Source organism: Zonotrichia albicollis, chromosome 6, assembly GCF_047830755.1.
Source record: "Zonotrichia albicollis isolate bZonAlb1 chromosome 6, bZonAlb1.hap1, whole genome shotgun sequence".
Lineage (NCBI taxonomy): Eukaryota > Metazoa > Chordata > Aves > Passeriformes > Passerellidae > Zonotrichia > Zonotrichia albicollis.
The window spans coordinates 49,091,262-49,109,019 of record NC_133824.1 but is presented as its reverse complement, the minus strand read 5'-3'; the positions used below and the strand labels follow the sequence as shown (position 1 = coordinate 49,109,019).

The following is a 17,758-nucleotide window of genomic DNA, read 5'->3' as shown; positions in this document are numbered from 1 at the left end:
TGCAACACAAGAGAGCTGCTTTTATATCTCCCACATCTTCCTCCTGTGGGTGAATTATCCACTGAAAGTTATGGGTGTGAAGGCAGAGGACAGGAACCATGTGGCCTTTGCATTTATGGGCAAATTATCTCTTTATCTGCCACTACACGTTCTTGCTATGAAAACCTTTCTAGTTTTGGATCAATGAGGTGGGTATAGTACCACAGGGGTTCTGCCAGTCCCATAATGGAATATATTTGCTCTAAGTGGCATTAGGAAATGTCATTGAATAATAATTGCTTTCAAAATCAGCAAGATAAATCAGAGCTCCTTCTAAAACAGGCTTTGACTTCAATCTAAAATTCATGACCAAGAACTCTATTCATAATTCTCTCATAAAACTAACTGTACTAAACCACCAAGAGGTAAACTTTTAGATAAAATGTAATGTATATAAAAAAGCAGGAGTACACTAAATACCCTTGAAATCTGGACCTACTCCTCAGTGCTTTGTCTCCTCAGCCCAATTCAGCACTCAGTTAGAACCCAGACATGTATTTATGCCTACAGACAACACTGGCCATGCCAACTGTGTTCACACTGCCTCTGCAGATGTCAGCAGCCCCCAGCTGATCTGCCTGCCCCTGCCATCCAGGAGCAGAACCTGTTAACAACCCTTAAGAGTCACAGCAAGCTGACCAGAAGGGATGGGGACGTGCCCCAGAGGCTATCTTGTTCTTTGTACATTTGTTTGATCTGTTCAAGAAAATTAAAATTAAAAAAATCCCCTCTGGCCTAATGTCTCCTGACTTCCTGCACTTTTTCTGCATTTTTTCACTGATCCACTCAGCCAAGAACACAAAGGAGACCTTAATACTGAAAGAGGCTTGTGAGAAAGATGGAGAGTTTATATCAGGACTTTTGAGGACAACAATTCAATTTGAATTGACAGAGAGTGGGTGTAGATTGGACATTAGGAAGACATTCTTTATTGTGAGGCACTGGAGCAGGTTTCCCAGGGAAGCTGTGGATGTCCAATTCCTGGAACTGTTCAAGGCCAGGGACAGGGCTTGAGCAACCTGGTCTGGTGGAAGGTGTCCCTGCCCATGGCAGGGGGTGCAGCAAGATGATCTTTAAGGTCCCTTCCAACCCAAACCATTCCAGGATTCTATGACTCGGAGAAGAATTTCCTTTCAAACCTTTTCCATAAGCAAGGAGCTGGCACTTCCAATAAAGTTAAACTGGTCAAGCTGAATGAAGAGCTACTTCTCCCCAAGTTTAAAAGCACATCTCTGAATTCAGAGACTGAGAGCAGGAAAAAACAGAGGTTCGTGGTGGGGAACAAGGTAAAAATATATCTTGAAGCCACTTTCCCATTTCATTCTTACTGAAATTAACTTTGTCCAGCTCCTGAGTTCCCATGCCTGAGGGATGCACAGGGATGTGTCCTGGCTTTTGGCAGCAGTTGTGTGGTGAAGGGATTCCCTTGGAGAGTTGCCAGTTTCTATCCATGCAGATATGCTTCCAGCCAGTGCTCCCCAGAATCCTTCAGGGAACTGCAGGAGCAGAAGGGAAAAAAAATGACTTAGGAGGAGACAGAGTTCAACTTTGTGGAAGCCAACTGTAGTTGTAGAAATAAAAGGGAAAGAAATGGATTTTAAATTGCATGAACACCTCATAGCAAAGTCTGACTGCTGGCAATGAGCTGAAAGGATTTAAAGAAGAGAAAACAAGCTTTGAAACTCTAAAACTTTAGAGAAGTCTAAATAAACTCTAGATTTCATCTCGTCATGGACATTGATTTGAAATGGCTGCCTGGGTGTCTCTTACCTGCCACCACAGAGCAAAATCATCTGGTTAATTGATACTTACTGCAAAATGTCTACAAAGGCTGTCAGCAAAGGCTTGGTTTTGTACTCAATGCCATGCTTGTCACAGAGGCTCTTCACCAGGGGAGCCACTTTCCAGTAGTTGTGCCGAGGCATGGTGGGGAACAGGCTGCACAATGGGATGAGGGAGAGTTATTGCAAGGCTTGGCTTTCTCCCTCTTCAAAACATCCCCCTGCCCCAGATGATTCCCATTTTTTCCCCCAGCATGGTACTCACTGATGCTCGATTTGGAAGTTCAGGTGCCCGGTGAACCAGTCATTGAACACAGACTGGTTCACGTTGCAGGTTGCGTGGAGCTGGGAGGGAAAAAACCCAAAACCCTCAGATGATTTAGATTTTATTTTCCTTCAAGTCCAACAATTGAACCCCAGCAATCACTGCCCACCCTTATCTAGCCTAAAAATCAAGGCAAAGTCAGGGATTACAGCCATCATTGCCCTGAGGAATTCAACACAGTCTAGACTAGCCAGGCTGAGTTTTTCATCCTTGATAAAACAGGAAACTGCTGCAAACCCACTATGTGGGATGATACTGCTGGAGGCAGGATAGATGTGAGCAAAGCGCTCTTTACATGTTCTTTTTTTATCAGGCAATTTTGTCAGATTTATCTGTAGTAAACTTGCAGCCTGTAGGGTAAAAATCAAGGTATCCCACTTTGCTTCCCTTCACTTGGCCTAAAAAGGAAATTAGCTGTTATACCACCAGTAGTTTTCTATAATAGGGAGGGGAAAGGGTTGTGAAAAATATGTCAAGGCCTTTCAGTGAATAAACAGTATTTTTTAAATCTAGATTTCTTGTTTTCCAACTAAAATTTTAAATGGCTTGAATATCACAGAAGGGTTTATTTAATGAATAGAGGTTTATCTAACCTCATTAACAGTAAATCTAAGAGAATAACAACACTGTCTTTGTTCTATAATTTAGACCAGCAGACCCAGTATTCCAGAAGAAAGAATTTCTCACCTGAGTAGACACCCAGTCTTTGTTCTTGTCATAATCAATGTTCATTGGGATGTGGTTCATCTGGGACACCCAAATAAACCAGCTACTCTCAAGGTACCTGGGCAGATAAATCCAGAAACTCTTGTCATATCTCTAGTCCCATCCAAATTTAACATTAAAACACTTGGCTATGTCTCTTCTTAAGTGAAAAAGCACTTTTGGAGTTTAAGAACCACTCAAGTTTTAGATGCAGATATCCATGAGCAGCCACCCCCCCCACCCCAAAGTTAAACTGTTTCTTCTGGACTGTTTATTTCTGAGAAAATAAACAAGTTTTCATTTCTTTCTTTTGAAGCTCAGTATTGATGACAAATATTAATTATTGGGCTCCAGAGCCCCATGTGTTCTGAGTTACCTGGACAGCCAGTAGTATATCATGAAGGTTTTAAATCCCATTAAAGGAACATACATGAGGCAGACTCGGATGTTGAAAGTCACAACCAATATCAGGTCCTGTAAAAAAAACCAACAAAAACGCCCCCAAACAAATCAGGATGAAAATCAGCCTTTGTTGATCAAATGCCTCCATTCCATCCTCTCTCTTTTTCTTGAACTGTAGCTTAAAAAATGTTCTGATATGCAAATTTCTGATTTGTCAGGAGTATGCTCCATTCTGTATAACGTGGGTGTGTCCCTGAAATATTCCTACTTAACCATCAATAACTGCAGACAACAGCCCTGCCATCACACTCTGGGTCTGGGAATTTCCTGGTAATTTTTATTTATCTGCTAAAAGGCTAAAAAGCCTCTTCTAAACTATTTTCTCTTGCTGCAGCAAGCCTAGAATCAGCCTTCTCTATCCTTCTTCTCTCTTACCCCCAGCCACCTGACCAACAGGAGGTGAAGGTGGATGCAGTGACATTTTTGGAGTTTTCCAGACAGGGAAGCAGTGCTTACCAACCACTTTTTCCTCTTGATTGCAAAGTAGATTGTTGACAGCTGGAAGAAGGGTATGAGGGCGAGTGGGGCCAGCACTGAAGGACAGAACAGAAAAAGAGAGATGCTTGTATTTTCACTGCATCATAAAAATAATTCTTCTTTCCAGTAGAAGAAAATTTGCTTTCACTCATATTAACTTCCATGCACCCACATAATCTCTTCCTCTTTTCTTCTCATCACTACTCCATTTCTTCCTCATCTCTGTATCTGTTTGATACCCCCCCATCTACATCTTATAACCCAAACAGACACTTAAGTGGTAATTCCTCCTCATGGGACCTTCTTTAATGTGAAGGAATCTTCCTGGAGCTCTCACTTCAATTGGAATATCTTTAAAAACCCGTATTTTGTAGGGAAGGGGATGCACTAGTGGTTTTAGGGGATACTCACAGATGAAATACTTGTGCTGGTAATTGTAAGGCATGAACTTCTTCTTCTGCTTTCCAAGCTGAAAAATGAAAAGATATAGAAATATTCACAAAAAGCACAATTAAGTTTATTTCTTCACCTTGTAATTTTTCACCAATTGCACAAAAAGTTTCTTAACATCACCCCAAACTTTTGTGAATATAATTCTTCAAAAGACTAATAAGGAGATAAAGCAAACTATTTCCAGAGCTCCAGTCTGCACTGGATCAACACTAGAGCAACAAATAAACTGGATAAACAAAAGCCCTGAAATCCATTTTGCCTATCCATAGTGTGCCTAACACTGATCCTGCTGAAAAGCAGGAAGACATGAGAACTGATTTCCTACATTTTCACTCCACCAAACCCACTGGAGCACAGCCAGCCTGCTCTGGATGTTCATGCTCCTACATGAGAGCTCTCCTAAAATCCCTGACAAAATCCAATGGTTTTCTATCAATAAGCATTTTGTATCTCCCATTGCAGGAATATGTCTGGGACAGCAGAGTTGGAATTTTCCATGTGCCTTGGAGAGTTTCATCAGCAGGTAAAAGAGAGAGAGCATTATTTTAAGAGGCTGGTGTATCTCGCAACGAGGCTGTTTCATCACTAAATGATGAGTAAAACAAATTACAAGGAAAAAGCAGACGAGCCCTTGCCTATCCTGATGCTGTCAGAAACCATCATGGAAGCAGGGAGGATCTATTCATAGCTTCTCTTTTTATGAAAGCCATGAAGTTCAGGATTAGGAAATCCTCTGCTGTGTTTGGTTCAGTGCGCGGCAGCTCCGCCAGCCCTGAAGGATTTGGGTGCCCAACAGCTCTGGCAGCCAGGAGGATCCAGAGGGAACATCTGACTCATTACCACTCTCTAATGCAAGGGGCTGACTCACCCCTGGAGCTGCCTTAAGGTGCTTGCCCTTACTTAAGCACTGATTTTGAGCCTTTGTTTCTCAGGAGCAAGTGCCTCAGCATTGCAATAACACAAGATTCTCAGATCTTGGAAAACTTCAGGAATTATCATAAAATCCTACAATAGTCGGGGTTGGAAGGGACCTTAAAAACCACTTTGTTTCAAGGCACAATCTCGGTTGTTATTATTCTATATTAGACACATATCAATACATATCACGCTCTGGCTTTCTGTGACTAAATCTGCTTTTGCAGACCTCCATGGAGAGGGTCTTTCCCAGGCTGAAGAGCAGAGGGTGCATGTTGAGGTCGGGGTCCTTGCGGAAGCAGTTGGGCTTGGCGTGGTGCTGGTTGTGCAGGTGGTTCCACCAGCTGGCAGGCAGCCCCTGCGTGGGGAAAAGGGCAACACCAGGGATTCAAACTGGAGCAATATCAAGGATCCCATCTCTATTTACTGCAATTCCCTCACAGGAGACCTTGCCTGGATTTAGGGACACTCCCATCCATTGCTTAGTCCCGATCAGCCCCAGAGAACATTCCCACCACTACCTTCAGCATGTTTATCACCACGATCTGCAGGAGACGATTCCACCTGGGCTTCCTGAAGACAGAGCAGTGCCCCAGATCGTGCTGGAACCAGCCCATCTGGATCTGGGAGACAAAATGATCACTGAGGAAAGAGAACTGCTTCACTGCAATAATTTCCTTTGTGAGTCTCTATCTTCATAGTGTGAGTTTCATCCTCCTTCTGATGTGTCAGGAGACACTCATAGGGCTGGGAACTTCCATCCAGGCCACTGTCCACTACAGCTGCTCAATTCCAGATATTAGTTTCATCGGGAATATTACAGGGAAAGCAGTGAAGCATCACTGCAATTAACTTCACTGTCACAGCATGGAATTGTGTTGCTACCATCACGAATAATTAATTTCCAAGTAACCAGCCACAGCAAGTCTGTGGCTTCACTGCATTCCATATTTCCATGGAAATACAAGACTGCTCTTTGAGGGATATCTGCCTTAGCAGATATTAGGCAATTAAAACAGATTAATTAAATAAATTAGCTCATTTGCACCTGCTCCAGGGGGACCTGAGCAAACTTAAGCATTCAGGGCTAATAAGAAAATCTCATGTTCCTCCCTCCACCACACCCTTCAATTTCTCCCATCTAAGTGCCACAAATCCCTACACCCACACTGAAATTGATCCTTTGCTTATATGGCTGAATTTATTAATCCAGCAGAAAACTATTCAGGGCTAGAGGGGACTCAAGAAACCAAAAAATACTAGAGCCATCTGACAGAAGAAACAGAGAGCCAAAAGTGCAGGTGAGAATGAAATATTCCTTCTTTTTGTTGGGGTAAGTGATTAAATCAGCTCATCCCATCTTGTGAAAGAGCCAGTTCCACAAGAACCCCACCATCCCGAGGGAGCAGCCTGTCAGCAAAATGAGATCTGCTGGAGGCAACAAAAATTGTGACGTAGAACGTGCCTGTCATCTTCAGCCAGATAATGGGATCTAAGGAGAGGCAATGCCTGGGATGGGAGCATTCCATTAATCCTCTCCACCTGGAGGAGCCGAGGGCGTCTGCAGTATTGAGCACCCATCAGCAGTTTACCTGGGCAGTGGTGAAGAACACCATGCCAGCCAGGAAAGGCACCAGGGATACGCCAAAGTACCAGAGCACGAGCCAGGATGCAGCATCCAGCACCAGGAGGTGAAGGAAAATCAGGAAGAAGAAGAAGTAATTGGGTCTCAGAAGTCCCATCTTCTCAATGGTGCAGCGCAGCTCACGAAAATCCTCTAAGAGGGATTTCTGTGGGTAAAGTGAATATTAATGCACTATTTACTTTGAAAATAGAGCAGAGCCAGGAACCCCAAAACAGCCACAGAAGTTTGAGATGTCTGTCAGTAGGGGCTCTGTGCCAAAACAAGCATGAAGTCAACAGACTTTGCTTTGATTCTGAGACACCCCAGCGAGGAGAGGAGAGCAGGATTTGGGGCTCTGGAGCTTGTTCCTTGCTCCCAGGGGTGGATTTAGTGATGCTGGGACAGTCATATTTCCATGCCTGCCTGTCACCACCCACAGCATCAGGCGTGCTCCCTCAGAGGCCATTCCTGCTACCTCTCCTGTTTTCCTTCTCCTTCCATGCTGAACCCCGAGCCATTCCCACCACTGGAATATAGGGCACTCACCTTCTTATTGGACTCAAAGCTGGGTTGATCAGGTGCCAGCTCCCCAATCAGCAGAGATTTCAGGTACTTTTTCACCAGGCTCTTGTCATTGTGGAATGCCACGAAGGCATCCTGAGGGACACAAAGGGAGGGAGTGAGAGAGGGCACGTGACCGAACACCAGAGCTGAGCCTCTCATTCCCCAGGTCTGGATTATAACACAAAATCTTGCTCCCCTTGTCCATTTTGTCTCTCCTGTCACTCTTTCCTATTGACTGGAGCTTGGCCCAAGGAAGCTGGAGGAGTTTCAAGCACCCAGATTTCATAAAAGCCCTTGGGCGAGGCTGGTAATAAACATGAAAGGGTTTGATGAAAAACCCTCTGCAGAGGGAAACCTGTTCCTTCATCTGCTTGTTTCAGCACAGTCTGTCCCTAGAAGGCTCCAGCCAGCAGCCCTGCCCTATGGACGGGACCCAGGAGCAGGGAATGAGGTGTGTCTCTGCCATGCTTGGGATGAGGCTTTGAAATCCTGTCTGTGCAACACTAGGCCATACAAAATAGATGCTGAAGTCTCATATTCAGCAGCACAAACTGGGTGTCTCTTTACAGTTCCCTCCTAATTTCCAGAACAGGTTGATGTTTTGGGGATTTGGGAACACTAATGACACAAAAGTTCCTGTCCAAGAACCATTTCAAATCATAGTTTCAAATCAAATATAAACAATGGAAAAAGGATGAGCTCCAGATAAATCAAAACTCTTCTTTAGCTTGTGTCCTCAGTGGATTTTCCAGAAGAAAGGTAAAGAGGCTGGCCATACCCTTTTTTCTTCCAGAAAGAGCAGATAGAACAAAATCCTCATTTTGAACAGTCTGGTTTTGCTGATTTTGGCTCTGAAAATCAGCAGGGATGAGCACAACCCAAATATTCTGCACAGGTCTGGTCAGGATCAAATCCCTGGAAGAGGACAGAGGACTTCCTTGGAGCCTCTTGGCTGGAGACAGTCTGAGTACTGTAGTCTAGAAAAAGTCAGAACAGGGTGACTTTTTGGACACTTGGGCTTTTCTACAGACATCTAGTGACCCTTTGTCACAGTGACAAATGAACAACTCTGTCCAGACCAAGATGACTGGGGAAATCTTTCCATCATAATTTTGTGCCCCTCATCCTCCAGGTCCTTATACATTTTTATATCCCTTCATCTTGCCAGGAATTCTGATATAATCCATAAGTATCGATACTGCAGTTTGGAAACAGGAACCAGAATCCTTTCAAGCAGAAACTCCTATCCATGAGATCAGTATCACAGATTCTTATCACTGAAAGCCTTTAAGTCCTGCCTGTTTTTTCTCCTCCCTGGTCTTAGGCCCTGATTAGCATCTTACTAACTTTAAGATTAAGTCTAGAGATTAACTTTAAGAACTATCACCTACAACACACATAACTCACAACATTTGACATCAGTTAAATGCCCTGCAATGGTCTTGCCTTGTATTTTCAAAATAACCTCCCCAGAGGAAGAAAATTTTCACTATGTATAGACTATTATGAGCTCTAGAGCAGTCAAGAGTTGTTGGGAAAAAAAAAATCCTGGATCCTGGTTTTAGGTAAAATCCTGCACCAGTAAGTTTTTGAGACGCCTTCCAGTCCTGCTTTTCTATGTGGATTTCCTAGACTAAGAAAGCAGCACTTTAAAAGCAAAAAGGATTAGCAAGGTCAAGACAGAAAGTGTTGTTAGGATGCAAAACAAATCCACATTGAACCCACAATTTTGGCTACTTGTTGTGGTCCTGTCTTCAAAGGAGTGTAGTACAGCTAGAGGTTTGAAAATACCTTTAAGATCAAGTAAAATCAGATTGTAATTATTGCTACAATAAAAGCAAGTAAGATCAAAGGTCATTTTTTAAACCGATTCACTGCGGTTAAAGCCCCGGGTGTCTACAAATACAGTGATGTAAAGTGCAGGTCCTTTCAGGAGCTGGGGAAACATAGCTTGGGGACAAACCATTCCATGCATTCTGCATTCCTTGACTCCTTCTGTAAAAGTCCAGTGGCAGAAAGTGCAGGAGATAACACCAGGATCTCAGGGCTGGCCTATGCTCTGAAGGTCAGTGAACTTGGGAGAAACCAAACAAGACTCAAACCTCTCCTTTTGCTTCCTCTGAGATCACCAGGTATTTTTCTGCCCCAGTTCCAAGCAGGGTGCAAGGGATGAAATGGGAAAAGTAACTGATCTGGTCCATTTTGGGCTGGGAATTAGAAGTGCTATCCCATTCCACATGCTGAAACATGAGGAATTAAGACAGGCTAAGCAACTTTCTTCAAGTCAGAAAGTCTTGTCGTGACACGAATTAAATCTCCCACATCACAAGTTTATACCCATGTTTCCAATGCCCAGATTTCTGCCTGTTCAGAAATTCAGCATCTCCTTTCAGCATAGTCTGGGAGATCTGCTTAGAATTTATTATTCCTGCCAAAAAGCACCAAATGATTTTAGATAAATCCTCTAGATCAAAGATTTTTGTAGGAATCCCTGGAAGATCTGCATTCAACTATATTTGTAGGACTTTTCCTCATGTCCTGCAGCCCAAGGTCATCATGCTGCTTTCTCAGTGCTCTCTCTGACCAAGCACAGCGATGACCACCACCAGACAGGATTCCCCACCACGTCCTCCTTCCCTGCCACTGGAAGCACCTTCCTCCACTGCTTTCCCAGCTCTTACCGTGGCATCCTGCCCGGCATAGTGGCTGATAACCCGGCTGCCCCCGGGATGCCTCTTGGAAAACTGGCTGACATCATAAACCTTCCTGTCAACCACCAGCCACTGCTCCCGGCCCTGCCCGCGGCCGTTGCGGATCCCGATCTCTTCCCAGGTGAAAAGCTGTGGAAAGGCTGGAACAGGTCCCGTCTCCTTCTCGCTGGGGCCAGTCTGTGGAGCCATCCGTACTGGGACTCTCCAGCGCCAGCTCCCTGTCCAGGCTGAGGGTGGCCCATGCTGGCCTGCCCGTTATACAGCCCCACTCCAAGCCACTCCCTGCGCTTCCAAGGGCTGGTTGGCTCTCCTCACCCAAACACACCCATCCCAAGTTCCCTCCTCTTCCAGACACTTGGACACGCCCGTGAGGAAAAGCCCTGCTCCTTCTTGTCCTTTCTGAGCTGCCTTTGCAAGGTCTGACTGCTCCACTGAACACAAACAGCAATAAAGACAGTAATTTGGGAAGACCACCTGTTACCTCTAAATGGCCTCATCACCACCCAACACCCTTCATGTTGTTCTTGGTCTTTGAAATTTTCTTGACTCTGGCATGCCAAATTAATGTGCCTTTCTTAACTAAAAAAATTATTAAAATACCACCAGATCAGAGAAAAGAAAGAATGCATTAAGAAAGCATTCTTTGTTTCCAGTTAATTTGGCTTCTATATTGATAATACTTTGCATACAGTTGGTTTCAGAGTTTCTTGTATGTTCCTGAGGCCATGTAACCACCTAATTGTTCAAGTCATTCATTCATAAGTTGATAACATTAAAATATTTTGTAGTAATAGTAGTAGTAATAATAATGATAAAAATAACAATAATTATAAATAATAAACAATTAAACAATAAAATAACAACAATAATAATAACAATAATAATAGCAATAACTGTTAACACCAACTTTGGCTGTAAATTCAGAAGCCTATGCTTAAAGGCAATGTTGACATAACTAACTTTACTTAAACACTACTCCTGCAGAAACCAAGCCGAAGCATCTCTGATATTGTGAAGGTCTGCTGGGCAATAAAGAGGTAAAGAATTCTCAGCTGTAATAAAATGCAGTGACAAGGCAATGCCAAGTTTCCTATGAACTCACATCAGTTTTGCAGAAAAAATTAAGCAATAGAAATTAAATATTGTCCTACTTGAGATCTAGCAGTGTCTTAATCCTGGTTGGGTTTTTTAAATCCAAAATTCCAAGCCTTGCGTGCTTTTGAGGAAGGTACAAGCAGCAGGCAGACATGGTACATTCTGAGGTGGTACAGATGGGGTATTTCCATCATACCCCTCGTAATGCAATACTGTGTTAAATCCTGACTTTTCACCCTTGCCCCAAATGTTCTATTTATGTTTCTGAATTTCTTAGGTCTATAACCCCAGATGTGGCCTGCAGTGATGCCCAGTCCCTGCCTGAAGCCAAGCAGCTGAAGTTCTCAGCTGTCTCTCATAACAATGAGCTTCCCAGACAATTCACACTCTGGGATTCCAAGAAAACTGCTTGTTGTGCGAGTTCCCAGTTCTGAGAAGGACTGAAAACACTCAGGTGAAGTTGCAGACTCCAAACAGGACAGAGAGATAAAGATAAAGGTAGATAAAAATGCCAAACTACTTTCTTGACCAAGGCACCTTAGCAGAGTCAGGCGTTTTCCCTGTCTCCAAGCACAGAGTGGGCAGTTTTCTGGCTGACATAGAACTCCATATTATGCAAGTCTAATTCTTCAAATCATGTAGCATCTTGCAAATTAATCAGTCAAGCCCCAAACTGCCATTTAAACTGTCTGACATGTGGCAATTGGTGAACCACCCAAAGTAAAAGAGAAATGTAACTGCTGCTATTCATTGGACAGTGATAAAAGAATGGGAGGAATAATTTCTATCCTGCTGTCACATTGTATTTTGTAACTCTTTATCTTGCTCTAAATAAAGGCTGAGAGTGTCCACGCTAATGATGTGTTCATGATCTATGTACATGTGCAGAGTCTTACCTAAATCAATGTTCAGTACTTGAGGTGGTGGCAATAAAATATGCAACAGTTTGCGCAATTTTGTGCAGATGTGGGGTTTTGTGCACATGTGAAAATATCAAGTTACTCCATAGCTGGCTGAAAGTACAAAAAATCCTTCCCATGGCCCTATATTCAGACTTGAACATGTCTGAAAAGGAGGAGATAAAAATGTGGGGTTTGGTTTCAGTCCTCGAGGAGATGCAGGATAAAGAGCCAGGAATGTGTTGGAGTGAACAAATAAGGGATGTCTCTGTCTATACCCACAGTCAGCAGCTGTGACTTTCACTGTTAACACTGTGGGTGCCAGCATCCACCAAACTGCTGGAATTAAGTTTGGGAACTCTAAGATGATTGTCCTCTGTATTGACAGTGTGTATAAATATTTATTGTCCAAATTTATTCAGCATCAGATCCCTTCCAGAGGGGCCTGTAACACCCACTGATATTCTGTTAAATTAAAATCCCTTCCCAATGTGAAAGCAGAAGCTGCCTCTGTCTATATGATCCGGGTTACCAAACTGACTCCAGAAGCTCAGACAGTGAAAGGCATGGTCCTGCTCACCCAGAACAAGGATTGAGAAACCTGTTAAAGTGAATTTACACCACACTCGGTGTTCTGCAACCGCTGCCCACACAGCTGCCAAGAAGCGTGTCCTGCGCTCCCGGGATCTGGTACACGTGCACGGGGCTGCTCCCGTGACTCAGAGCCTCCTTGCTCAGGCTCCTGACACTTTCCCAGATTTCCAGAAGGACACTACGTGACTGCTCAGCTGGCGGTTGCTGCCTCAGCCCTTTTATTGTCTGGCACATAAATGTTTGCAGCTTACACTTAATCCACTGGAGATAAATAAATAAATAAATCCAAAAATAAATCTGGTACTGAAATACCCCAGAACATTTGGAAGTTGTTGATGGTCTTAGAGGTTCTTCCAGCAAGAATTAATGATTCTTGTTTCTAAGAAAATCTTCTTTTCCAGAGAGGATCTTTAGGTTCTGAGTAATACTGTCTTACTTTTTTACAGGGTTTTCATAGAACCTTGCAATTGGGAACACCTCCCAAGTGGGGCTCCCAGGCAAAACTGGGTGCAGAATCTCTACTTTATGAAGTATAGAGCCTCACTAGAGTTGTTAGATAGAAGATTAACAGTTTTGGGCTGAACAGGTCTCCAGAATTAGGTGTCAACAGTGGGGAAAGCTGGAAAAGTGTGACCTTGGACGAGCATCTACAAGTACACCTGCACTTCCTTCTGGAAGCAGAGCTGAGCCTCTCTGCCCTGTCCTGGCTGCTCTGGAGCCATGGAATAGCATCTTTGATCAAAGCAGAGATGATCTGAGATGTCTCTGCATCAGAAGGCAGGTAATTTATATAACCTAATTTATATAATATAATTTATATAACATTTATACCTAAAATAATACCACCTAATTTCTATAACATAACTATGCTTTGAAGAGTTTGTCCTCAAGGGACTCTGGAATGGAGCTCACAGGATTGTGGAGGGTTCAGGAATGCTCTGCCCTACAGTGGCTCCAAGGAAATTACCTGCATCCATCCACAGTCAGCACACACATTCCTGGGCACAGTCTGTTTTTCTGCCTGGATTTCATGGACTCTTCTTCAAGGCTCCCTCTTCTGTGACTGTGATGTGCCTCATCCTAAACACAGCCAGGAAACAGAAATAATTAAAATTATTTTATCTCCAGAACAAAACTTAATGGGGAATCCATAATTCAAGAAAAAGCTGCATTCAGAAAGATCTTTGCAATCTTTTCACGTGATAAAAAACTTGCACAGTTGGCAAAATTTTGTTTTGGAAAGGAAAAAGACTCTAGTAATTTACTGCTTTTGGATAAAAACATTATAAGGCACCATGTCAGTCAGGAGGAGAAAAGGACCAGGTTTTCCCTTTTTTAGTATATTTGGTGTTGATGAAATACCACCCGGCACCTCAGACAGAGCTACTTACCAGGAATACCATGTCCCATGAAATGGAAAGAAAAACCTAAAGCAAAACCAAAAGGTTTTTTTATAGACAGAGTCAAGTTTGTAATGGACACCCTGCCTTGAGGGATTTAATTTGCTCAGATATTTAAAATTTTTATTAATTTTGTTTCATTCCTTATTCCAGATATCAATCGTGAATTAACACAGTTTTTTTTCTCTGTGAAAACCATCTTCACACCCTTTGCAAAAGAAGAAAAAAAACACCTGGGAAAGCCACACCTTCCCTCCCAGCTTTTGGTTGCATTTTCTGAGTAAACAATAAAACCCTGAGATGCTAATTAGAATGAGGGCTAAAATTAGGCTCTGTAATAAGTCCTGTGAACTTTCTCATCTAAATCTCCCCACAGAACATTAAATTGCATTAAAACACATATTATATAATTTTTTTGCAACTCCTATGAAATAAACCCTTTGCACCCTTCAGCTTCATGAAAGAATCAGAAGAATGAATAATCAGAATCCCAGAGGCTCTTTTGTGGATTTAAGATCTAAATTAAGCTGATCTAAAGTAATAAATTCTGTAACTCTCCTCTCCCAAGTGCTTTATATAGTTACAAAGAATAAGACATAACATGATCCAAGTCAAAATTGTTAAATGCCCGTAACAAACCCATTTTGTTTTCTCACTGTTGTGTATTTGTGGTTGGCTTTTTTTCAGACCAGGCAGCAATTTTGTTGCATTTCCTGTGCCCAGTGCAGAGCACCCACTGCTTACAAACTTCTGAATGCTCTGGCTGCCTGAAACTGGGCATCCACAGAAGCGAAACTCCACAAATGGTGCCCATGCTCGAAAGTTTAATACTTGGTTTGTGCAACCTTAATTAGGAACAAGGTGGCCTAAGCCAGGATTAAAACACCCACAGTGGCTCCATGGCCTACACTCAGAGCACCTTCCTCTCTCTGACCTTCCTGTGGGCCTTGGGCCACCTTCCAGCCTCTGCAATAAACGTGGCACGGCCAATATTTGGCCATAATTCCTTCCCTGGCCTTCACCATCTGCCTCTGTCCTTCCTCAGCCACATATTTTGGGGTGTATTCTTAGGGCAATGTAAATATTTTGCCTCACAGATGTCCCTCATCCTTACACTTCTACATCCTACCCTGCCTGCAAGGGCACCACTCATAGTTTCCATGTTTTGTTTCTTCTTTTGAAAAATTTAATTTTCCTTTGACACTTTAGCAATTACTAAATGGCTGAAGTTACTACAAGTAGCAACTCCTATTTGTAGTTCCATGACCTTTTCACTGTTCTTTCTATTCCAAATCAGCCTCACAGGTTGTCCCTCATCCCTCAAAACTGGTCTCCTGAGTTTGTTTCTCCCCTCTTTGCTAAGGATCTAAGCCCCATAATTTTATTTTGGCAATTTTGGAATATTTGCTGAAGACAGAAATACCTGTGGCTTCCTAGTCTCACATGTTTTTGATCTTCCTCTATGGATGAGGGGAGAAGAGGGAACAAAACAAAGAAAATGTCAAAACCTGAGCTCATTGCAGATCTCCACTCACCTTTTATTTTACTTGGGCAACACCCAGCATTTCTTACCTCACCTTGTTTCTTTTTCCTAACCGACTGGGAGACGATCCTGGAAAGGAATTCAGGCTCACTTGTTAGAACATTGGCACCCCTTCTTGCCAGAAGAAGTTATCATTCTATCTTGGTCTGCAGCTAAATGATGGGTTAGTGCTCATCTGAAAAAGTCTATTATGCAGGAGCTGACCTAATTAGGATAATACTGCCCACAGGCCTGCCCTGATCTCTTCCTGAGTCAAAGCAAAACATTATACAAGGAATTATCACTCATAAAATTGAGTTATTTTTGAATTTTTATATTAGCCTTAGAGGACAATCTAGCACTGCTCCTGCTAATTGGACTAATTAACCTTGGTACTTAGAATTTGCACTTACACTGTATCTTGAACTGGTATTGATGCACACTTCAGATCATGCTGCTGAATATTTCTTTCTTACTGACAGATTGAAGTATTCTCTGCTCTAAAACTTCTCATTTTATGATCAGGTCACTGCCTCTTCTTTTATTGGGGTCAGGGAATGCTGAGTTTTATTCTCTCACCAAAAAAATCACCAGACTGGCAAGAGCCTAAATAATGAGCTGCAAAAATCCAAAAGCCAGGCTAGTTCTTGGGAGCAAAGCCAAGGGAGATTACTATGGATCAATCAGACCTTTGGAAATTTTGCCTAAGGGGCACCATCATAACCAGCATTTCATATAAGCTGTCACGGGTGTATCATTACCTGTTGCTGTTTCAAAACTATTCTTGGTGGAAATTCCTCCCCATTTTCTGAACATTTAATACCAGTCCCTGCAGGAGATGCAAATCCCAGCAAAATCTCTTCCAGTGTAATCCTCTTCCTTTCCCACCCATGAGCAGTATTGCATTACTGCACTTGCCCTCTACACCTGACCTGTTAGGAAATATTTTTATATTCCTTGTAAAAGAACCTTGGGAAGCAGCAAATCCTCTTGTTTATGAGAGACTCAGCTGTGTTCATCATCCATCCTGTGGGATCTACAATCAGCTTGATTTCCCCTACTTTTATAAAGGTGGGGAAAATTCCATAAAGAAAACCATTTCCCTCTTCAGGAATTTGGGATAATGGATGCAAACACATCCACAAGTTGGGCAAGGACTGCAAATCCACACCATTAACAAGTCCAAATGGGTGGGTGTTGGCAAGGGGAAAACTACAGCAACTTTCAGTTGCCCCATCACCCTTAACTGTATGAACATCACCCTGACATTTTTGCAATTCCAGTTGCTCCATTGCTGAAAATGTTCCTCCCTGATGTGGAAAAAGCCATTTATTCCAGGTTGGAGCCACCTCTTTATTCAATGATATTCTACTTAACTGGACAATCTTCAAAGCCTTATGAACCTCTGACATCTTCAGGAACAATATCCTCTTCTCCCTGCCATGAGCAGGGACACCTCCCACTATCTCAGGTTCCTCCAGGCACAGTCCAACCCAGCCTTGGACACTTCCAGGGATCCAGGGACAGCCACAGCTTCCCTTGGCAACCTGTACTGAGGCCTCACCACCCGTACAGGGAAGAATTCCTTCCCACTACCCCACCTAAACTTCTCTTCTTTCAGTTTGAAGCCATTCCCCCTTGTTCTGTCACTCTATGCCCTTGCCAAGTCTCTTTCATGATCTGATCCTTCCCTTCTGATCCTTTGAGATGTCCTCCTCCCCTTCTGGTGTCTGAGTGCCACCCTGTGGCTATTCCAAAATGTTCAGGTTCCGTTTTCAAGGCCAAAAGGTTTCCACTAGATGGCAAAGTTGGGGCTGGTGTTCTTCCAAGGTCGTGTAATTCAGTGTATTTCCTCAGCCTGGAAAACTCTCTGGAGAACTCTTCTCGAGCCTGGATAACTTCCAGGAAACTCAGCACATTCATACCTGGTTATGTTGAGTCAGGTCCCCTTTCACTCTTACTCTTCAGGATTGTGAATCTGCTCATCTGTGTTATTTTTCCTGGTTATCCAGGCATTTGGTTTACTGTATGGTGAATGTTCCCTCTTTATTGTAGCAGGGAAAACACAGGAGAAGCACATTCTGGAGAAAGAGGTTTATGACAGTTCTCTCTCTGTAGCTGTGGACAGCCATCTGTTCCACCTTTTACAGAGTGAAGACTCTTGCACAGATATATTTTACTCTGATGACAGC

The 17,758-nt window shown here is 43.0% G+C and overlaps 1 protein-coding gene across 1 annotated transcript; it reads right to left on the bottom strand.

The window, feature by feature from the left end:
- Nucleotides 1-5,431: 5,431 nt before the first annotated feature.
- Nucleotides 5,432-17,624, bottom strand: LOC102066550 (acyl-CoA (8-3)-desaturase). The gene is made up of 4 exons (XM_074543712.1): nt 13,612-17,624; nt 7,328-7,438; nt 6,750-6,947; nt 5,432-5,780 (listed from the first exon to the last, which is right to left on the bottom strand). Exons 1-4 carry the CDS (start codon nt 13,615-13,617, stop codon nt 5,640-5,642), a joined length of 456 nt encoding a protein of 151 aa, XP_074399813.1. The 5' UTR covers nt 13,618-17,624; the 3' UTR covers nt 5,432-5,639.
- Nucleotides 17,625-17,758: the final 134 nt, after the last annotated feature.